General features: G+C 38.0%; 1 protein-coding gene across 1 annotated transcript; it reads right to left on the bottom strand.

Annotated features, from left to right (window-relative positions):
• Nucleotides 1–23,269, bottom strand: LOC105750186 (3-beta-hydroxysteroid sulfotransferase-like). The gene is made up of 5 exons (XM_031961855.1): nt 23,209–23,269; nt 5,081–5,254; nt 3,569–3,777; nt 512–560; nt 1–203 (listed from the first exon to the last, which is right to left on the bottom strand). Exons 1-5 carry the CDS (start codon nt 23,267–23,269, stop codon nt 46–48), a joined length of 651 nt encoding a protein of 216 aa, XP_031817715.1. The 3' UTR covers nt 1–45.
• Between the last annotated feature and the right edge of the window lie 968 nt (nt 23,270–24,237).

Below are 24,237 nucleotides of genomic sequence, written 5' to 3'. Positions count from 1 at the left end.
ATATATGATAAATTGGAAATAATCAAGAGAAAGAAAGCAGTAGAATTAATAGGGACCTTTGAAAACATGAAAAATGAAAGGGAAAAGGGATCCTACCTGATAAAGTTCCTCATATGTTATGAGCAAAAAATTCTCTGAATTTCTCATGGACAGCCATCCTTTGATGTGGTCAAACCAGGACCCATATGGCACTGGGAAGGGAACTGAGAAGGAGAGATGGGAGCCCAGGTCATTTAAGTTTCACGAATTTATGAGGTGCTTATTCTGCCCTAGATGCTAGTCAGAATGCAAGTCATGTACAAAGAAGTAAGTTCAGCTCTCACCTGGCTTACAGTGTGGGTGTGGGTGAGTGATTCCCAGACACAGAGAAATGTTACCCAAAAGAAAGTCATTTATGAAAAGAGCCAGGAGGAATTCAGAAGATAAGCTTGGGCCACGTATTGGGCTCAGCCTAAAATCTCAGCAATGGTGGAACCTACAGGAAATGTTAGGTTGGGCTCTCTTTAATTGCCTTTAAAGTTCACCGTGGAGGAAGTGGGGAACTTGAGGGACTTGAAACTCTGATTTTCAGAAGGAGGATTGGTCTTAGAGTCAAAAGGCTTAGGCTCCAATATGGGTCAGCTTTGCAAATTTCTTATAGGTTTGGAAAAGTCACTTCCACAATCTTTGCTCCCACCCTCATCTCTAATGAGGGAGACAGTCCTGGCCTTTCTCTATTCCTCACTTATTGGGAGAAATGTGCCTGCCAGCAAATGGAAAGGCACCAATAAAATAAGAACTTATGTTATGATGCCATAAGGGTGGGGAGAAAGTAAAATGATAAGGAAGTGAAATGAGATGTGATTGCACCATGACCTCTTCACTCATCATTTCCCTGCAGGAATTCCTCGAATAAATTCTCAAAAGTTGAATGTACATTGCAAAATGGCATCTGATTTTTAAAGTGGTATAAAGATACAAGGATGTCCCTTGGATTCCTGGCAACATAAAGCATCTGAAAAAGAAATTGTTACTTTGGGAGGCTGACACATCCATTTTCCTTCCTCATGAAGCATCTCTGGTAGGGAGAACATTAGATCCACTCTTTAGAATTGCTTTCTCCAACCATTTCTTGCACCCCCGGGACTTAATACTGTGCCTTGCATATAGTAAATACTTGATAAATGCTTTTTGATTAGCTGATGAAATTATTTCTGGCATTTGCTGCAACAGGGTAGACTTTGCAATAACATTATTCCCCATCTGTATGTCATTGCTGAATTGAGTGAACTACCTATGTTAGTAGCATAACATACGTCTTTTATGGGCATGGGGACACCTACTCACTCTCTGGGCAGGTGATCCTTTCCCCAGCTGATCTTATAATGGCAAGTCAGAATTAGAGTTATATTTTGGTTTTGGAGTGCTAAAGTAGAAAATCAAAAGATAATTGGAAGAAGAGCAAGGTTGGTGTTAGCATACGAAATAAAACAAGATAGACTAATAGAGTTTTGTCAAGATAACTTACTTGTCATACCTAAGAACCTAAAAGGGGACTCTAAACATAGATATCACCAGATGGTCAATATAGAAATCAGATTGCATCATATTTTGCATCCAAATAGGGAGAAGGTCTATACAGTCAGTTAAAATAAGAATTGAAGCTGATTTTGACTTGGATCCTGAGGTTCTTGTAGCAAAATTCAGACTTAAATAGAAGAAAATGGGGAAAACTATCTGACACTATAGGTATAATCTACATTGTATCCTTTATGTATATGAAGTTGAATGATGAATAGATTTAATGCATTAAATCAAGTTGAGAGGCTATCTGAAGATTTATGGATAAAAGTTTCCAATATTATACAGGAGATAGCAACAAAAAACATTCCAAAGAAAAAGAACTGTGAGAAAGTAAAATGGCTTTCTGATAAGGCTTTACAAATAGCTGAGGAAAAAGTGGAAAGTAAAGGAGAAAGTGAAAGATATACCCAACTGAGTACACAATTCCCAAGAACAGCAAGGGGAGATTAGATTTTCTTAAGTGAGCAATGAGAAAAAAAATAGAAGAAAACAATAGAGTGGGAAATATTAGAGATCTCCTAAAATAGAGATTTAATGAGAAAGTTTCATGCAAAAATGGACAAGATAAAAGACAAAAGTGGTAGTGATTTAACAGTAGTAGAAAAGATTAAGAAGAGATGGCAAGAATGAGCAAAAGAATTAGACAAGAAAGCTTTTAACATCACCGATAATCAAGATAGTGTGATTACTGATATAGAGATAGACATTATGGAGGGTGAAGTCAAATGCGCTTTAGGAAGCCTTGCTAAAAATAAGACTAGTAGAGGGGAAGGAATTCCAGCTGACTTATATAACATTCTTATAGATAATGTTTTTAAAGTGCTGCATTCAATATGCCAACACAATTGGAAAACACCACAGTGGTCACTTACAGGAAAAGTTCAGTTTACATCACAACTTAAGCTAGGTCAGTGCCAAAGAACGTTCTCATTACCAAACAGTTGTACTCATTTCACAATGTGCCCATAAGGTTATGTTAATGATTATGCAAGATAGGCTTCTGCAATATGTGAACTAAGAATGACCAGAATAGCAGGCACATTTTAAGAATCAACAAATAAACAAACAAAAAAACCCCCACACAATTTTTTCTAAAGGAAAAGAAAATGAACATTGAAGAAACAATTCATGACATAGGCCCATTCTACCACATATTTCAATGGCATGATTTACTACTAAATGTGTAGAACACAGGACTTCCCCTGAAGTATGTCCAATGTGACATCGAGTTGTCCTTGTCATTTGCCATTACATTGTTATTCTGAAAAATTTCCAGACTGTTCAATAAGTAATAAGCTGTTTTTGATATCTAGCCTTAATTGTCCTCACTGTAACAATCTCTCATTGCTCCTGCTTCTCTCTTTGGGGACCAGGCAAAAAACCCGAATCTCTCTTTCACCTGTTGGTCCTTCTGATACCAGAAGAAGACTTGTTCTGTATCTCCTGAGTCCTTCCCTACTACTCCTCAGTCTCCAGGAAGCCTCTCAATTCCTCCCAAATTTGCCCCTTTCCAGTCCAATCTCTGGCATACCTTCAAGCCTATCCAAATTAGCTTCATGCTTCCATGTACTTTCCTTTCCCTTCTCCTTTATCTCAAGATCTTATCCTGATTGTTCTCCACAGGACTTTTGCCTTTGTTTGCCAGAGGCAGAAGTGAGAGATGTAGCCAGAAAGGATTTCTCCCCGGTATTTAATTACCACACTAAAGGCCTATCATCCAGTTTTGGGGTTTGATGGAAGTGATAAAATTTAATAAGGGGGGGTAGGGGGAGTTAGTGGTAAAAAATTATTATAAATTATTATAAATAAATTATAAATTGATGAGTAGAATGATAAGGGCAGTGTGTAAAGGATGGAGAGGAGAGAATCCCCTCTTTCTACCTCTTACTGAATTCCTATGAAATATGCACCACAAATATCCCTCCAGCCTCTCTCCATCCCATCCTCCTTCCAACTCTTAAATATCTGTTTCTTTTACTTTTAATCAGGGGCTTCATGTACTTACCTTGGCCTTGCTGGTGAAACAGGACTTAGGAAAGAGATGGACTGGGAGATGAGAAGCGAGGAGCCCTGCATCTTTCTTATTCTTGAATATCTCATTGTTATTTTTAAACTCTAACCAGGGAGAACGTTTCCAAGCAGGGACAGATTTGATCCAAGTAGGGTCTCCTTTTGAGTAGATCAAACTGAGGATATCTATCATCCAGTGGGTTCCTGCATGGAAATTAAAAAAAATAAGATGAAAAGCTTTCATGAACATTTCATTCACAGAATCACAGACCTTCAGAAATGAAGAGACCTCTCAGGTTTCAGTCTTGTCCACATTCCAACAAACTGTTGGAAGACGTCTAGGGAGGGAATGAAGGAAGACTGTTCAAATCTACCTGAGAGAGTGCTACTTATCAAGAAAAATTTCCCGAGATAAAATTCAAATGTTCCTGGCTAATTGAATGGCTATAGCAGAGTCTATGGTCATCCCACAAGCATCTTACTGGATACCAGGTGCCTGCTGAATGTTAGGGATTAAAAGGAAGGCAAAAACTCAGTCTCTTCCCACAAGAAAGTGTGAGAGAAGAAATGTGAATAACTCAATTCATAGAAGAGGCATAGAGCATGGATGGAAGGGAACCTCAGAGAGGAAGGCATAGGTAGTTGAGGGTTTCAGGGAAAGCTTCCTGTAGAAGACTGGGTTTGAGCTCAGTCTTTCATGAAGTCAGGAAAGGTACAAAGTAGAGGTGAGGAGGAGAGCCTTTCAGGCACAGGAGACATGATCAGTACAAAAGCTAGGTTTCCAAAGTATTTAGTGGTTAGGGTTGGGAGACATAAACATGTGGTCCCAGATTTCATGTTGCTCAATGAGTCCAGGCAGGGCAAGTCTGTGAAAAATATCCCACTGGCTAGATATGTATGGAAGTTTGCAGGAGAAATGTAAGAGAGAAACATCTGACGTGGGAAAGGTCTATCCCTAATGAGACTGGAAGGAAAAGGCAGAGATTCCTGGACCATAAAGAATAGATAGGACTTCATGTGAGAAATGGGAATGGGAAGAGCACTCTGGGCTTTGAGGACTACTTAAACAAAGGGATGGGATAAAAACAGGAAGGACCATTTCTAGGGGTGGGCCAGCAGGGCTGTAGCACACTATATGTACAAGGAAAGGCTACAGTGCCCCTCCTGTGGGTTCAAGGACTTGTCTTGGGGTATAACCCCAACTACCATTTTCATGCAAGCTAGGTGACCTTTAAGAGGTCTTGGAGTGTTGGAGCTAATGAAGTATTGGACGTGGAGTCAGGAAGACCTGGGTGGGAATGTTTCCTCTCTTTCAGCAAACTGCCTGCCAGAGAGGTCAAGACCCACCAGAATTAGGAATTGCTGCTCTCCAATGAGGAGGCTGAGCTAGCCACAATCTAAAGGCCCTTTGTTCTCTGAAGTCTGAGCCCGGAATGTGGAGGAATAGAAGAAAGCTCATCTCTTCTAGCCTCCTTCCCCAGTGCTGTTTCCTTCCCCTGCTGCTTACCTGACTTGGGGTAGGTCGCAACAATGACATCCTTGTCCTGAACCTCAAATTCATCCTGCATTCTTTCAATATCTTCCACACTGTGAAATAAGGGATTCCCTTCAAAAACACGAAGTTGCTGAGATTCTCCATGAAAGCAGCTCTCTCTTGGTGACTTCTTTCTTCTGGAAGTTTTTCACTGCTACTCCTGTTCCTGCTCTGGCTTTCTTGGATCTGCCCGGGCTTCAGCCAACCACACACCTGATGAGTACCCAGAGGTCAGTGTGGGTTTACTAAAAAGTGTTGGAAGCTGGGTTTTTAGGATGAAAGTGGCTAACGCCAAAGAATCTGAATCTGTTAAATCTTCTGGCAAGAGCAGTTTGACATGGATATAATCAGAACAACAAATATTAGCTGAATGAAACTGTTAAAATGTCAAATATATGTTGCAGTGTCACCTCTGAAACAAGACTCGGTCTCCAGCCCAAGAAAAGTCATTTTAATGAGATTTTATCCACTTAGCAGGTGGCCATATTTTCTGAAGGAGTCAGCAGTTCAGGCCTAAAGTGAAGGTAGAAGTGGGCATGTGGTTACCCAGAATGCATACTGAAAAACTCACTTAGCGTAGTATTAATATATGTTAATGATATTATAATCAGCATAGGCTCACTCAAGGACATCCAAGAAGGAGAACTATTCAGGTGCCATGTTGGGGGAAAGGTTTATGATCCAGCATTCTTTTCTGCCTCTTGTTGGTACTTCCTTCTTATTGACGGATTTCTGTTATGTTTTATAGTGATTATCATGTGGTTATGTATTTATAGAATATGTTAACCAACTTGTTCTAATGAGACCCATGATTGATGATTTCTGTGGGGCTTGAGGCTGGGGTCAGATTTAGGTTGGGTGCAACAATCAAAATCCCATCAAGACCCCTTCCATGAGTCAGTTTCCATGGCACACATATACCTTTAAGATTCCTGAAGGGGGATCATGGAGAAGGGAGATCAGGTCTGGTTGTTTTGGCTCCTAGGGCAGGATAGGAGGGGGGTTACCAAGGTTGATTTGGGCTACATGTCCACCTCTCCTCCTACCTCTAATGTCTCTGTGTCTTTCTTCCTCTGCACCTCATTTGTATAACATAATTACTATTTTTACCTTAACTCTGCCAATCTTTCTTTTGAGCTACCCTATTGTTGATGTGAATCTTATATACATACATATATGTAATGTCTGGGCTAGCTTTCTGGAGGTCCTTTGGACAGTCCTTGGTCTCAGCAGATATGTCTAGAGATATTTGCTAATGACTACAACTATGGATATTGATTATTATTGTTAAACAATCACCATCCATTAGCTTTTGCAATTGAAATAGTTGCTAATAATATTAAGATATAGCAAGAAAAGAAGTATCCTGCTGGACTGGCACACACATTCCCCTCTAGATTCCTTTTCCTGTGGAGAGTTAGCTCCAGTTTACCTTGGATGCTCCCTATCATTCCCCCACCAGGTTCACTTTTAAATGTGGCAGAGATAAAGGATAAAGCCATTTACCAAGAGAAGTCTTTGTGTTCTGCTTATTTTGCTAGAGGGACTATAATAAGCAACTCTGAATATGTGACAATCCTGTGTCCTCATTAAGTAGCAACGAGGACCCAAGAAGAGGGAAGACACTGCTTTTTCTTTTATTTGAAAAAAAAAAGAGTAAGAAAAAAAAGGAAATCAGAAAAAATGCAAAATAAAAGAGAATATTGTCATGTGCCCAGCAGAACATCAGGGAAGATTCAGAATATATGACAACAAATTACCAGATCAAGAAAGAATACATACATACTATATATATATATATATATATATATATATATATATACATATTTTTTTTTTTTTTAGGAGAAGAAATTATATTCACGAATGATCATTTTTTCTTTACTTCCTTGTAAATTGTTCTTTGATTGTCTGCTACTCACCTTATTTACTTTATTCTTTCCCCCACTTTCATTCTCCCCATCACACTGAAGCAAGCTACATTTAAGAAAAGATATATTCGTGTATACATATATAGATACATACACACACTATCATTCACATGCACCCCACATACAAACACATCTTTCTTATCCTTGCTGCCTCTTTAATTAATTTAATTAAATTTCTTTAATAGGTGACTTGCTAACACTTGCTAAAAGCACCTAAGACTTGCTGTTACTTAACCTCCCCCCACCCAAGGGTCCTCCCTTGTCTTCTTCCCTCACCCTTCGCATCCACATCTTCCCATTCCACCTCATTTTTTAAAAATAACTTTTTATTGACAGAACCCATGCCAGGGTAATTTTTTTACAACATTATCCCTTGCACTCACTTCTGTTCTGATTTTTCCCTTCCCTCTCTCCACCCCCTCTCAGATGGCAAGCAGTCCTATATATGTTAATTATATCACAGTATATCCTAGATACAATATATGTGTGCAGAACTGAACAGTTCTCTTGTTGCACAGGGACCTTCTTATTTCTTTAAAGAATTTGGAGGGTGCCATATCCTACATAGTATATATTGACCCCATATCTGAAGTGAGTAGGTTTTCAGAACTATGAGCTCTCCTCCCACCTCTAATGTCTCTTGTGTCTTTCTTCCTCTGCACCTCATTTGTATAAACATAATTACTATTTTTACCTTAACTCTGCCAATCTTTCTTTTGAGCTACCCTATTCAACAATAGGGTGATGTGAATCTTATATACATACATATATGTAATGTCTGGGATAGCTTTCTGGAGGTCCTTTGGACAGCCCTTGGTCTCAGCAGAATAATCATCATGAGAATATTCAGGAATAAAGTCCAAAGTCTTCATTGTCTCTTACACAGTCTGTGTCTGTCATAGTCTGACCCAATCTCCTCCAGCAGTCTTCCTGTCTGACTTTGGTATACCTTCCTGTCCCTAGTTTTTATATACCCTATTACGATTACATCATTACAGCATACTGAATATGTGTGAATTAGAAAACTATTATATCACCATGCTAAGTACTAAGTATATGTAAACTAAATAAGCATTGTCTCATCAATTCCTTTGAGTTAACAAGGAATTGACAACTTGTTTCAAGAATACTTCTTTCAAGTATACTTCTCCAGAGTTCTGGTTCTTTACACACACACACACACACACACACACAGAAATAATTTGTCCACGTTTAAACAGATTGTCCAAGTTGTTTCTTAAAACTGATCTTTCGTATTAGCTCTTATATGTTGAATTTTTTGTTACATTCAAGTTTGGTTGATAAAAAGTCCTGAAAATCTGCAAGTTTTTGTCTATTTTTTCTCATTCAGGATTTTAGATAATTTTCTGGATATGATATTTTTGGCCACAGGGCTGGTTTTTTATTTGATTGTCAGTAGATATGATTCCAGGACCTGTGGTCTTTTATTGTAGCTGCTGCTAAGTCTTGTACAATTCCAATTGTAACTCCAACATATTTGAATTGTTTTTTTTTCTTACTTCTTGCAAAATTTTCTCTTTGATCTAATTTTTTTTGAAGTTTGGCAATAATGTTCCTATATTTTTTCTACACAGAATATCTTAGAGATGGTATTTGGTGGACTTTTTCTATTTCTACTTTCCCCTCAAGTTGTATCACTCCGGACAATGTTTTTGGATTATTTCTCGCATTATTTTTTCAAGGTTCTCTTTTTGATCATAACTTTCTGGCAATCCAATTCTTATATTTCTTGAACTTTCTCCAGATCTGTTGTTTTTCTTATGAGATATTTCACATTCTGTTCTGTTTTCTTATTCTTTATAATCTATTTTTTTTATTTCTTGCTCTCTCATAGCTTTACTGGCATCTCCTCACCCAATTCTAATTTTCAAAACATTATTTTTGTCTTTGAGACTTTGTACCTCCTTTTCTCATTAGTCAACTTTTTTTCATAAGCTTCTTGTTTTTCTTGGATGGTTTTAATTTTTTTCTTTAGTTTTCCCTCAATGTCTCTCATTTGATTTTTGAATTCTTTTTTGAATTCTTCTATAAATTCTCTCTCAACAGGGAGCCATTTCATATTAATCTTTGAGGTAGAAGCTTCTTCTTTACTTCCTATTTTTCTTTTTCTTTTTTTTTTTTAATGAAAATGTTCTCAGAAGATGATTTCCAGTCTTCCCTGTTCCCATAATATGTTTCAATGGTGGGGTTCTTTCTTCTTTGCCAGTTAATTTTTTTTTAAATAAGCGGTATTAGTATAAGCATCCCTAATCTTGGGGTAAGGAGATGGTGCCTCAAGCTTCCCTTCAGCTCTCTCCTCTGACCAGGAACCCCAAACTAAGAGTTCCCCCTTCCTGCAAGTGCCCACATCCAGCAGTACCCTTGCCCCACTGCTTTTACACTCATCAGGTGATGGTTCCTACTTGACCAGGCTGTGACTCAGCAGCACAGCTTGGCCCAGCATTCCCAATCAGCTGAGGTTCATTCAACATTCCTGGACTCAAATCTTGACTGCACAAACAGTCTAGGGTGAAAATCTCTGTGGTTCTTGCTAAGACTTTAGCCACACCCGTCTACCTGAGGGTCCCCACTTGGTGGTTCTGCAGAGCTAGCCAGGATGTGTTTGCATTTCAGAAAGGTTAATCCTGGCCCAGGGTCTTTCTTCAGATCTTGTCATGTTTTATCTGGAGGACCCCTTTTCTGTCCCAACTCTTCTTGGATTTTCACCAGTCTATGTTCACCCTGAGGTGCAAATGTGTTCTATTTGTGGGGGAAATCAGGAAAGCGTGAAATTTACCAACCTACTTTGCCATGTTCCCAGAATCCTCCCCATTACTGCTTTTCAAATATGATCTTATGAGGGAGTGCTCTTGGGAATTTGCAGCACTATAAGTCTATTGGCTGCTCTTTCTGGTCATCCACCTCCACTCAGCCTGATCCCTGGTCAGATATCTTCAGAAATATGGACTTTCCAGATCCAAGGGAAGATATTGATGTACCACCTGGTTTAGGTCTTCCAGAGTTGCATATAGCCTGTTTCAGCAGGCTTGGCCCCTGTGCATTTCCTCTCAAATCCTGTAGAACACTTGGTATTTGTCATTGGGTGATAGAATTCAAACAGCTATGCCTGGATCCATTACAAGCAAACCAATGACTCTCAAGGACTTATAACTTTTATCGCAAGTTCTCCTACCTACATCGCAGGGCAAGCCACAGCTGGTTTTCAGTTTGATGGAAAAAACAGTAAGTTCCCCATCAGTAATGATTACAATCACAAAGTTTCATCCAGTTACTTTTGTTTTTTATTTAACACATTCTGCTGCAAAGAAGCCATCATCAGACAAGAAAGAAATAATCACATTCTGGTGACATTCACATAAAGTAAATGAATGAAAGATAGTTCACTCACAGCCCAAAAGAACACAAATTGTAGCTATCCTGGAGAGGTTAATGTGCTACTTGTGGTCAGCCTCAAATGTCTCTCCTACAACCATCTATTTTCCATTTATGTACTAAAGTGATTTTTCCAAAAATGCAGACCTAAACATTTCATCACCTACTACACAATGAACAACAATTGCTTTCTATTGCCTCTGGTATCAAATACAAAATACTTTTTTTTGACATTCAATGCCCCTCACAAGCCCGTCTCATCTCACCCTTGCAGTCTCCCTGATTAGTGCCATCAAAGAGACCCCTGCAATCTCCTTCTGACCAGCTGTTTCCCATCCTCATCTGTTTGCTAAGATCTCTAGAAGCTGCTTTTCTTGTCACTGCCACAGTCACTGCTTCTACTGTAGCTGCTGCTGCTATTGATTCAGTGGCTTCCAAAACTGATCCTGGATTGGGGATATCCTCACACCCTCGCATGCCACAATTTTCCTTCTGAGTTGTCTTTGGCTTCTATGGGTGAGAGGCCTGAAAATTGCTTCCATTGTTACCAGTTTAGAGGCCCAATGGCTTAGTCCTGGTTTCCTGGGGGCTAGGCTATGTTGATGAAATCTACATCATTATTGCACTCTAGACCCATTCCTATGCAACAAATTCTTCTTGCCCACCTTCCAAGCTGCCTTTCCCTCCCATGTCAACAATATTTTATTAATCATCTACTACATGAAAGATATTGTGCTAAGTAATAAAGATACAAAGAAAAACAAAGACAAAAATAAAAAGTTTCTGCTGCTACAAAACTCACAGTCCAATGAAGAAGCAGGATTTAGCTCCCAAGGGATCTAAATTGCCAGACTGGGTACCAAGATTATGACTTTTGTAATCAGAGAAAAAAATCCAACAACCAAGCATATAAATTTTATTGGAAAATAAAGCCAAGACAATTGTCTTATAATATTGTTGTTGTCATGTACAATGATTTCTTGATTCTGCTCATTTCACTTAGCATCAGTTCATGTAAGTCTCTCCAGGCCTTTCTAAAATTATCCTGCTGATTGTTTCTTATAGAACAATAATATTCCATAACATTAATATACCATTACTTATTCAGCTGTTCTCCAATTGATGGGCATCCACTCAATTTCCAGTTCCTTGACACTACAAAAATGGCTGCCACAAACATTTCTGCATATGTGGGTCTCTTTCCCTCCTTTAATATCTCTTTGGAATATAGTCCCAATAGAAACACTGCTGGATCAAAGGTATGTACAGTTTGATAACATTTTGAGCAGAGTTCCAAATTGTTTTCCAAAATGGCTGGATCAGTTCACAATTCCATCAACAATGTATGTGCCCCAGTTTTCCCCACATCCCCTCCAACATTTGTCATTATTTTTTCTTACCATCTTAGTCAATCTGGGAAGTATGTATTAGTATATCAGAATTGTCTTAATTGGCATTTCTCTGATCAGTAGTGATTTAGAGCACTTTTTCATATGACTAGAAATGGTTTTAATTTCATCTGAAAATTGTCTGTTGCTATTCTTTGACCATTTATCAATTGGAGAATGGCTTGAATTCTTATATATTTGAGGCAATTCTTCATATATTTGAGAAATGAGGCCTTCATCAGAACCTTAAATGTACAAATGTTTTCCCATTTTATTGCTTCACTTCTAATCTTGTCTGCATAAGTTTTGTTTGAATAAAAACTTTTTAGCTTAATATAATCAAAATTATCTATTTGGTATTAAGTAATGAGGTTTAATTATTCTTTGGTCCCAAATTCCTTCCTCCTCCACAGATCTGAGAGGCAAACCATCCTATATTCTTCCAATTGGTTTACAATATCATTCTTTTTTTTTTTAAATAGTAGTTCTTTTTTAAAAATTTTTTTAAAAATTTATTTATTTATTTATTTATTTCATTATTATAGTAACTTTTTATTGACAGAATCCATGCCTGGGTAATTTTTTTTTACAACATTACCCTTGCATCACTTCTGTTCCATTTTCCCCCACCCCCACCCTCCCTAGATGGCAAGGTCCCTTATATGTTGAAATGTAGAATCCTAGATAGAATGTGGGCAGATCCAAACAGTTTTCTTGTTGCACAGGGAACTGGATTCAGAAATAAAAAACCCAAGAAAAAAAAAATGCAAACAACATTCATTTCCCAGTGTTTTTTCTTTGGGGTAGCTGTTTCGTCCATCATTACAATTGAAACTGAATTAGGTCTCTTTGTAGAAATCCACTTCCATCAGATTACATCTTCAAACGTTTATCTTGTTGACCATATTAAATCTCTTGGTTCTGCTCATTTCACTTAATCAGTTCATTAAATTCTCCAACCTCTCTGTATTCATCCTGCTGGTCATTTCTTGAACAATAATATTCCAAACATTCATATACCCAAATTTACCCAACCATTCTCAAGTGGCATCCATAGTTTCCACCAATACAAACAGGGCTCCACAAACATTTTGGCACATACTGGTCCCTTTCCTTCTTTAGTATCCCTTGGGGAAAGCCCAGTAGAAACATTATAAAAAGGTATGCAAAGTTTGATAACTTTTGGGCATAATTGTTGCTCCCAAAATGGTTGGATTCGTTCAACTCCAAACCCAATGTCCCCAGTTTTCCCGCATCCCCTCCAACAACTTATTTTTTTTCCTGCCATCTTAGCCAATCGCAGGTGTGTGTGGTATCTCAGAGTTTCTTAATTTTTTCTCTGATTAAGTGATTTGGAACCATTAATATGGTAAAATTTTTTCATCATCTGAAAACTTTCATATCCTTTGAATTTATCAATTGGAGAATGGTTGGTTTCTTTATAAATTGAAATTTCTCTATATTTTGGAAATGAGGCCTTTATCAGAACCTTTAACTGGAAGATGTTTTCCCAGTTTTTTTCCCTTCTAACTTTTTACATTAGTTTGTTTCAAACTTTTAATTTGATGTAATCAAAACTTTCTTTTTTGTGAAAAATGGTCTCAGTTCGTCTTTGGGTCAAAATTTCTTCCTCCTTGGTCTGAGAGATAAACATCCATGTTCCTCCAATTTGTTTATAATCTCTTCTTTATGTCAAATCATGGACCCATTTTTACTTATCTTGGTAAACATTTAATGTGGGTCCATGCCTTTCCCAACTATTCCAGTTTCCCAGCAGTTTTTGTCAAAATGTTTTATCCCAAAGAGGACTTTGGGTTTGTCAAAACTAGTTGCTATAGGGGAATTCTGTCTTGTAACCTAACCTATTCTACATCAATTCTATTTTTAAAATGAAAGGTTTTTGATCGCTTTATAATAATTTTAATCAAAGGCTAAACCACCTTCATTTGATTTTTTTTTCATTTAATTTTTTGAGATTCTTGACCTTTTATTATTCCATAGATTTTGTTTTATTTTTCTAGATCATTAAAATATTTTCTTGGAAGTCTGATTGGCAAATAAATAAATAGATTAGTTTAGGGGGTTTTGCATTTTAATATTAGCTCGACCTATCCAGGGCATTGATATTTTCAATTTTTAAGTCTGACTTTATTTTTGGAAAGTTTTTTAATTTATCATATAATTCCTGATTTTCCTTTGGTAGATAGATTCCCAAATATTTTTTTTCGACGTTATTTTGAAATGAATTTCTCGATTCTTGCTGTTGGTTTTGTTGGTGAGTATAAAACAGGATTTAGGGATTTTTTAAATCAACTTTGCTAAAAGTTATGGATTATTTCTAATAGTTTTTCAGAATCTTTAGGGTTCTCTAAGTAACCATCATATCTTGCAAGGTATATTTGGCCTCCGCCTATTCTGATTCCTTTAATCTCTTTCGACTCTTTCCGGGCTAGTGTTTCTAATTAATTTGAATAATAATGGTGACAGTGGACAACCTTGCTTCACCCGATCTTACTGGGAAAGATTCCAGTTTTTCCCCATTCATGATGATGTGGTTTAAATATTGCCCCTGCTATTTTAAGGGTCCATTTATTCCATTCTAATTTTTTATTAGGAATGGTTTGGATTTTATCAAATGCTTTTTCACTATTGGAATGATCATATGGTTTTTTTAATTTGGTTTTAATATGGAATTATATTGAAGTTTTCCTATTGCCATAATTTCTGGTATAAATCCACTTGGTCTAGTATATTATCCTGGAATGATTTTTCTGTAATCTTTTTTGCTAATATTTTAAAGATTTTGACGATATTCATTAGAGGGTTGGTCCTTTTTTTCTTGTTTTCACCCTGATTTAGGTATCAAACCCGGTCTGTGTTTAAAAAGGGTTTTGGACCCTTCAGTCCCTATTTTTCAGATGTTTATATACAGGGGTTAATTGTTCTTTAAATGTTTGGTAGAATTCAAAAAACCATCGGTCCTGGGATTTTTCAGGAGTTGGTTTGCTTTTCTATTTCTTTTTCTAGATATTTTGGATATTTATTTCTTCCCTATTAATCGGGCCCTATTTTTTGGGTATTTTCCTTCTTTTTAAGTTGTCGATTTATTGCCATAAAGTTAAAGTAATTCCTAATTATTCTCTAATTTCCTTTCATTATGGGAGTTCTCCTTTTTTTTTAAATAACAATTTGATTTTCACTTTCCTTTTTTTAAATCAGATTTACTAAGGGTTTGTCTATTTTTTGGTTTTTTCAAGAACCAATCTTAGTTTTAAATTAATTAATAGTTTTTTTCAATTTTATTGATCTCTTTTTTATTTTTAAATTTCAAGTTTAGTGTTTTTGATGGGGGTTTTTTAATTTGTTCCTTTTCTAGCATTTTAAGTTGCAAGTCCAATTGTTACCTTTCTCTACTTTTGCAAGTAACCTCTAAATTAAATTTCCCTTATTACCCTTTGGCTGCATCCACACATTTTGATATGATGTCTCATTATTGTCATTTCTTGGGGTGAATTATTAATTATTCTATGATTTTTTTCCCAATCATTCTTTAATGGGATTATTTAGTTTCAATTATTTTTTGGTCACTTTCCCTGATTTTGTTGGTGTAATTTTTATTGCATCGTGGTCTGAAAAAGAATCATTTATATTTTCCTTACTATTGGTTTGGGTTTTATGTCCTAAATATGGTCTATTTTGTATAGGTTCCATGAACTGTGAAAAGAAAGTGATCCTTTCTGTCTCCATTTCGTTTTCTCAGAGGTCTATATATCTCTTTTTCGTATTCTATTTACCTCTTTTGACCTTCTTTTTCTTTTGTGATTTTTTTATCTAATTCTGGAGTGCAAGGATAGATTCCACTATTATGTTTTTTCCATTTTTCTTGCAAATCTTTAATTTTCTTTTAAAATTTAGATTACACCCTTGGTGCATATATTTTAATATTGATTTGCTTCATTATTTATCTCCCTTTGAAAATATAGTGCCTTCCTTATCTCTTTTAATTAGATCAATTTTTTTTTTGTTGATCGGATCAGGATGGTACCCTGTTTTTTGACTTCACCTGAAGCATAGTAGATTTTGCTCCATCCTTTTACCTTTTTTCATGTATTCCGTTGGTTGTTTCCAAACAACATATTGTAGGATTCGGCTTTTTAATCCATTCCTCTAATCCTTCTTCTTTTTAGGGAGTTTACCCCGTTCCATTTATGGTTAAAGACCAATTCTTATTACTTGCCATCTTGTTAACCCCTTTTTATGCTTTTCTCCTTCTTTCCCCTTCCCCCCTTTGGTTAAACTTGTGGACCACTTGTTGTCACAGCCCTCCCTTTTTATATCCCTCCCCCCACCTTAGGTTCCTCCCCTTCTTCTCCTTTCCCTCACATTTCTGTATTCCCTTCTGTTACATTTTCCCTTTTCCTTTCCCCTTCTCCTTTTCAATGAGATGGGAATTTCTTTAAATTTGAATATGTCTAAATTTTTTCTCTTAAAGTCAATTCTTTGGCAGTAAAATACCCACATATTCATCCCCTCCATTCTTTCTCTCAGATATAATAGGGTTTCCTTTGCCCTTTTTAGATATAGTCCCCACTTTACCCTTTTTCTGATACAATGTCCTTTCCATCTAATTTCTAGAACAAGGTATATATTTTTATACATCTTTCAGGTATAGTTCCCAAGATTTTTTTTTTTTAGGTTTTTTTCTTAGTTCTATTTGCAGATCAAACTTTTTTGTTCTGTTTTTCAAAAAAATATGAAATTATTATTGTTGAAAATCTTCTTCCCTGGAAAAAGATGCTCATTCTGGCTGGGTGTTTTTTTTATCAGAGTTCCTTAGCCTTTTGGGTTCTTTCGGCCTTCGATCTTTTAAGTATTGATAGATTTGGGTATCCTTTTGGTCCTCTATATTTGAATTGGGTTTTTTACCACTTGGGTATTTTTTCCTTTGTTTGGGTTCTGGCAAAATTTATTTCTTGGTGTTTTGATTTTAGGATCCCTTTCAGTGGGTGACTAATCCTTTCAATGTCTATTTTACCCTCTGTTTCTTGACTTTGGGCAGTTCTTTGTAATTCCTGGAAAATAGTTCCAGGCTCTTTTTCATCGTATTTTCTGGGAGTCCAAAACTGTTGTCTCCTTTAGACCTATTTTCCAGGTCTGTTTTTTCCCAGAAGGTATTTCATTTTTTTCCATTGTTTGGTTTTTTTGGTTTTGCTTGGCTGATTCTTCTTGTCTCCTCAGTCATTCAATTCCATTTGTTCTATTCTGATTTTCAATTGTTTTCTTACCAAATATCTTTTCTAATTGTCCAATTTGTTCTATGGAATTTTTTCCTTTTCACCAATTTTATTTTTCAGAGCTTTTTCTGTTTCCAGTTCACTAATCCTTTTTTTCAAGGTTTGGTTTCTTTATCCACCTGTCTTTAAATGGTGAGATGACTTCTCAGACCTCTTGCCAACCTCCCCTCCTTTTCCATTTTCTTTTAGCTCTCTTTGAGCCTTTTAATTCTTCTGTTTATCTGTGTGGGAACAGATGATTCTCTTCCTTGGGATTCACCTGGGATAATCTGTTTTAGTCTCCTAGGGTTTAGAGTCTTTCTCTTTCAGTATAAAAGCTGCCAATCTTAAAAGTCCTTCTTTTTGCTCATTTTGTCAGAGAAGAAGAGGGACAAACTAAAGAAAAAAAAGGAAAAAACCCCAAATGGAATCTGCTTTTTTTTTTTTGGGGGAGGTGGGGCATTACCAGCTTCCTCACAGACTGAGGGGCGCAGGGGACTGCAGGACTGTGTGCGTCTGGCCTGAGGCGTGCGGGATGTGTGGGGGAGGGTGGCCGGTCCCGGAACTCCACTGTTTGGGGTTGGGCTTCACCCCCGATGTTTTTTAGCTTCTCTGCTCATGACTTGCTGCCAGGGCAAAGTATCCAATCCTGTGTGGCTCTCCCCACAGAGACGCTGAGATCCACCTCAACCCCCTCCGTCTGCTCGGCTGTGAGCTGCCGGGGCTCTTTCCCCTTCGCACTTAGCCTGTGCCTGATCTAAAACCATTCCTAAAAAAACATACCTTTCCTGGTGAATTCAAGGATGTCTTTCTTGGTAACTGTTTGTGGGTTTTTTTTTTCACAGGCATTAATTCAGAGGCTTGTAATGAGATGGATTCTGGAGGAAAATGCAGACCTTACACAGCTTTCCCTCCCCCATCCACAATATCATTCTTTATTCCTAAATTAGAAACCATTTCAACCTTATCTTGTATGAAGCTTGGATACCCAGTTTCCCCATACTAGTTTCCAATTTTCCCAATGGTTTTTGTCAAATAGTGAGTTCTTATCTCAAAAGCTGGGGTTTTTGGGTTTGTCAAACACTAGATTGCTATAATTATTGACTCTTTTGTCCTGTCAACCTAACCTATTCCACAGATAGCAGGCAGATTTTCAAAGAGAAAGAAGAACCAGAGACCAACTTGCCAACATTCAGTGGATAATGGAGAAAGCAAGAGGGTTCTGGGGAGTTGGGTGGGGGTGAATCTACTTCTGCCTTTATAAGTACACTAAAGTCTCTGATTGGGTGGCAAATCCTCAGAGATGGAATTATCGGACCATTTTGCTTATCTCCTAAAGAGACTTTATGTAGTCTAAGAAGCAACAATCAGAAGTGAACATTGAAGAATTTATTGGTTTAAGATTGGAAAAGCAGTACAACAAGGCTATCATCACCTTATTTATATGAATCCTATTCAGAGTACATCATGCAGAAGGCAAGTGAGGTAAATCAAAAGCTGGAATTAAGTGTCCTAGAAAAGATATGCAATTTCAGCTATGCAGGCATAACTCTGACGGCAAAAAGGGAAGAGGAATTATTAAGGCTTTTGATGAAGGTGACAGAGGAGAGTGTGAAAGCTAACTTGAAATTTAAAATGAAAAAAAAAATTAAGCTCTTGGCAATTGGTCCCATCATTTCCTGGCAAATGGAGGAAGAAAAAATAGAAGCAGTGTCAGATTTTATATTCTTGAACTCAAAGATTACTGCAGGCAATGACTGCAGTTATGCAATTGGGAGATGCTTGCTCCTTGGGAGGAAAGCAGGAGCAAATCTGAATAGCATACCAAAAAGAGAAGAAATCGCCTTTACAACAAACGTATGTATGGTGGAAATTGTGGTTTTGCCAGTAGCAATGTATGGCTATGAGATTTGAATTTAAAAATCTGAATGCTACAGAATTGGTGCTTTTGAAATGTGGTGCTGAAGAAGACTTTTGAGAGTCCCATGGAAAGCAAGGAGATGATTAAACTATTCCACACTTAAAGTAATAATTCTGGTTATTCACTAGAAGATCAAATATTGAAGCTAAGGCTTAAATACCTTGACCATATAATGAGAAGATGGGTTTTACTGGAAAAGAACCTGATATTGGGAAAGACTGAAGGGAAAGGAAAATGGGAGAGCAAAAGATGAGATGGATAGGGGGTATTGTGGAAACGGTGAATATCAACTTGTACAGACTACAGGGGAATAGAAGACCCTAACATGCTATCGTCCTGGGGTTATGATGTGGTCAACATTACTGCATGACTGAACCAGAAATATGAAGTCTCAAGATCACTATTCTATCTGGTATAAGAGAAGGGAAGAAGACAAAGATAATCAATAAAAAGAAGTATTATAATAATAATGTGGAGGAGGAGAAGGAAGAGGAAGAGAAAAAGAAGAGGTTGTGAATACATTAATAATAAGGAAGAGAATGAGGAATCTGATGAGGAAAATGATTCAGAAGTTGAATTGAAAAAAGACTAAAGTCCAATGGTATGTAAATAAGCCTGAAACAGTATAGATATGGCCTGGAGGATTTTAACATTTAAATCACCACAGTAAAAATCTTAGTTATTTATGTTTTTATATTTTTGGGGTAGAATCAAGGAAACAGTTTTTGTTTAAAAAAGCCCCAGAAAATTAAAGTTGAAAAAACAATTCAGGACTTAGACCCATTCTACCATGTATTTTAATAGCAGAATTTACCAACAGATGTGTAGAGCACAGAACTTCCCCTAAAGCATGCCCAATGTGACATCATGTTGCCCTTGTAAAATCATTTGTCAGTGCTCTGTTGTTTTGAAAATTATTCTGACTGTTCAATGACACTTTTATTGGATTAGGAAAAAAATAAAAACTTACAAAGAACTGATCAAAGTAATTTTTCATTTCAGGAGTTGAAATGAGCTTTGTCTGCTCACATGAGCTGTCTTCATTCCTCTATAACAGAAGTGAAGAGATTTGTACTAACCGACAGACAACATGTATTTTAACATTTCACTGGACAACATATATATACTCATGTATATGTTTATGAATTTTCTGGAAGACCATAGCTAATGTTTCTGTCTAATCATCTACTGGTTTCATTTCAATGCCATCTAGAAAAAATATTTATCATGTTAAAGATATTGTTTATCACTGAGATGTGAATAAAAACTAATATTTTCAGAAAAAAATGATAATTACTATTACATTTCAACAAAAAGCCTCTGAACTTTTGCCTTCAAAGATGGTGATTCTTCCACCTCCAAGGGAAGCCTGATCTTCTGTGACAGCTCCAAGTAATAAGTTGTTCTTGATATCTAGTCTTTATTGTTTTCACTGTAACAATCTCTCATTGCTCCTGATTCTCTCTTTGGGGACCAGGAAGAAAACCTGAATCTCTCTTTCACATGTTGGTCCTTCAGATACTGGAAGAAGACTTGTTCTGTGTCTCCCGAGTCCTTCCCTACTACTCCTCAGTCTCCAGGAAGCCTCTCAATTCCTCCCAAATTTGCCCTTTTCCAGTCCAATCTCTGGCATACCTTCAAGCCTATCCAAATTAGCTTCATGCTTCCAAGTACTTTCCTTTCCCTTCTCCTTTATTTCATGACCTTATCCTGATTGTTCTCCACAGGACTTTTGCCTTTGCTTGCCAGAGGTAGACGTGAACAGTGATATTCAGGAAGGATAAACAGAATGATAAGGGCAGTGTGTAAAAGATGGAGAGCAGAGAGTCACCTCTTTCTATCTCTTTCCACCCCTGAATTCCTAAGAAATAAGCACCACAAATATCCCTCCAGCTTCTCTCCATACCATCCTCCTTCCAACTCCTAAATGACTGTTTATTTTGCCATTAATCAGGGGCTTCATGTTGTCCACATAGGACTTAGGGAAGAGATGGACTGGGAGATAGGAAGTGAGGAGCTCTGCATCTTTCTTATTCTTATTCTTTAACATCTCAAAGCATTTATTAAACTCTTACCAGGAAGAACGTTTCCAATAAGGGGCAGATTTGATCGAAGTAGGATCCCCTTTAGACTAGATCAGACTGAGGATATCTATCATCCAGTAGGTTCTTGTATGGAATTAAAAAAAAAAAAGGATGAAGGGTTTTTATGAATATTTTATTCACAGAATCGCAGAATTTCAGAAGAGAAAGAAACCTCTCAGGATTCAGTCTTGTCCATATTCCATCAAACTGTTGGAAGACGTCTAGGGAGGGAGTATAGGAAGACTGTCCAAATCTATTTGAGATAGTGCCACTTATCAAAAAAAAATTTCCTAAGATGAAACTCAAATATGGCTGGATAGATGAATGGTTATACCAAGGAGTATATGCTCATCACACAAGCATCTTTTGAGCACTTACTGGATGCCAGGTATCTATTGCATGCAAGGAATTAAAAGGAAGACAAAAACTCAGTCTCTTCCCACAAGGAATTCACAGTCTAAGGTGAGAGGAGAAACATGAATAACTGTTCATAGTAGAGGCATATGGCATGGATGAAAGGGAACCTTGAGAGGAAGGCACAAGCATTTGGGGGTTTTAGAGAAGGCTTCCTGGAGAAGATAGAGCTCAATCTTTTATGAAGCTAGGAAAGGTACCAGGCAGAGGTGAGGAGGAGAGCCTTCCATGTGAGGAAGGGAGCCCTGAAACTAGCTCTCACTCTTTCTCTCTGACTTGGGGGGGAGAACGCTTGAGAAACTCCCTCAGAGAAGCTCTCCCCTAAGAGACCTGCCCCACGGAATCAAGATAAAGCGATTTCATTCTGTTATCTGGGTGGACCTAATAGAGTCCAGGACCACTCTTACTGGAGCTCTACCTGGAGATTTCTATCCAACTCTATTGAGTTGGAGATTAGTCCAGAGACACTCATTCAATTCAGAGATTCTCTATTCTGATTTCAACTCAAACTGCTCCCAGCCCCCACCAAGAGCTACCCATGTAACAAGCTTCCTTCACCTCAATTCCTTGCAAAGGACCTAAAAGCAGGAATCATGCCAAGGAACCTTCCTCTCCCCTTGACCTAGCTGTGACCCTCTGCTTGCTGGAAAGACATTCTCTTTTTAGCATTATGCCTTCTTTACCTCTCTGTCTGGATTTCTCTGCTACATCTTTACTTCTCTGTCGAGACCTTGACACTAAGAAAGTCAGCTTGCAAAAGCTGACTTCTCAGTTCTAAATAAACTTCTTTTGCCAGTTTAACTTCTCGGGTTTGTAAATTCATTTATGAAGGACCTGTACCAACCAGAAGGGGTTCCCCCAACTCCCTGCCCTGCGCCAAACCTCATCATCTGGTTCCCTGACTGGGAAACAAGGGCGGGGGGGCTGAACCTCATCACATGTATAGGAGACATGATCGGTACAAAAGTTAGGCTTCCAAAGTATTTAGTGGTTAGGGTTGGGAGACATAAACATGTGGTCCCAGATTTCATGTTGCTCAATGAGTCCAGGCAGGGCAAGTCTGTGAAAAATATCCCACTGGCTAGATATGTATGGAAGTTTGCAGGAGAATGTAAGAGAGAAACATCTGACGTGGGAAAGGTCTATCCCTGATGAGACTGGAAGGAAAAGGCAGAGATTCCTGGACCATAAAGAATAGATAGGACTTCATGTGAGAAATGGGAATGGGAAGAGCACTCTGGGCTTTGAGGACTACTTAAACAAAGGGATGGGATAAAAACAGGAAGGACCATTTCTAGGGGTGGGCCAGCAGGGCTGTAGCACACTATATGTACAAGGAAAGGCTACAGTGCCCCTCCTGTGGGTCCAAGGACTTGTCTTGGGGTATAACCCCAACTACCATTTTCATGCAAGCTAGGTGACCTTTAAGAGGTCTTGGAGTGTTGGAGTTAATGAAGTATTGGACGTGGAGTCAGGAAGACCTGGGTTGGAATGTTTCCTCTCCTTCAGCAAACTGCCTGCCAGAGAGGTCAAGACCCACCAGAATTAGGAATTGCTGCTCTCCAATGAGGAGGCTGAGCTAGCCACAATCCAAAGGCCCTTTGTTCTCTGAAGTCTGAGCCCGGAATGTGGAGGAATAGAAGAAAGCTCATCTCTTCTAGCCTCCTTCCCCAGTGCTGTTTCCTTCCCCTGCTGCTTACCTGACTTGGGGTAGGTCACAACAAAGACGTCCTTGTCCTGAACCTCAAATTCATCCTGCATTCTTTCAATATCTTCCACACTGTGAAATAAGGGATTCCCTTCAAAAACACGAAGTTGCTGAGATTCTCCATGAAAGCAGCTCTCTCTTGGTGACTTCTTTCTTCTGGAAGTTTTTCACTGCTGCTCCTGCTCCCACTTTGGCTTCTTTGCCTCTGCCCGGGCTTCAGCCAACCACACACCTGATGAGTACCCAGAGGTCAGTGTGGGTTTACTAAAAAGTGGGTTTTTAGGATGAGAGTGGCCAAGGCCAAAGAATCTGAATCTGTTAAATCTTCTGGCAAGAGCAGTTTGACATGTATATAATCAGAACAACAAATATTAGCTGAATGAAACTGTTGAAATATCAGATATATGATGTGGTGTCACCTCTGAAAGAAAGCTCAGACAGTCTCTATCTCAATCAAAGTCCTTTTAATGAGACTTATATACTTAGGGAGTGAGCCATGTTTTCTGAAGGAGTCAGCAGCCCACCCTAAAGCCTAGGTGGAACTGGGCACGTGGTTACCCAGAATGCATACAGAAAAAGCCAATTAGGGCAGTATTATTGTGTGCTAATGATTTTATAACCAACATAGGTTCATCCAAGGACATTAGAGAAGGAGAACTATGCAGATGCCAGGTTTGGGGAAAGGTTTATGGATCAATGTCCTTTTCTGCCTCCTTGTTGGTATTTCTTTCTTATTGACTGATTTCTGTGTTGTGTTTTGTAATAACCATCCTGTGTTAACCAAGTCATGTGGTTACAGAATATACTAACCTACTTATTTCTTCTGATTAATGAATTCTGTGGGGCTTGAAGCTGAGGGCAGATTTGGGCAGAATCCCATCAAGACCCCTTCCTTGAGTCCATTTTCATGGCATACATATACCTTTAAGATTCCTGGAGAAGTCTAATGTAGAAAGGAAATCAGGTCTGGTTGTTTTGGCTCCTAGGGCAGAGTAGGAGTGGGGCTTCCAAGGCTGATTTG

This window comes from Sarcophilus harrisii, chromosome 3 (assembly GCF_902635505.1).
Source record: "Sarcophilus harrisii chromosome 3, mSarHar1.11, whole genome shotgun sequence".
Lineage (NCBI taxonomy): Eukaryota > Metazoa > Chordata > Mammalia > Dasyuromorphia > Dasyuridae > Sarcophilus > Sarcophilus harrisii.
Note: the sequence above shows the minus strand (reverse complement) of the source record. Positions and strands in the feature narration are given on the sequence as shown.

Bases quoted from the DNA above. Each gene is read 5' to 3' on its own strand.
- LOC105750186 (XM_031961855.1), bottom strand. From the start codon at position 23,269: ATGCAGGATGAATTTGAGGTTCAGGACAAGGACGTCTTTGTTGTGACC. The intron at 5,255-23,208 runs GTAAGCAGCAGG...AGTAGCAGTGAA, and splicing joins TGTGACCTACCCCAAGTCAG to AAACTTCCAGAAGAAAGAAG. The intron at 204-511 runs GCAATTAAAGAG...TCTCCTTCTCAG, and splicing joins CTCCACGGTGAACTTTAAAG to TTCCCTTCCCAGTGCCATAT.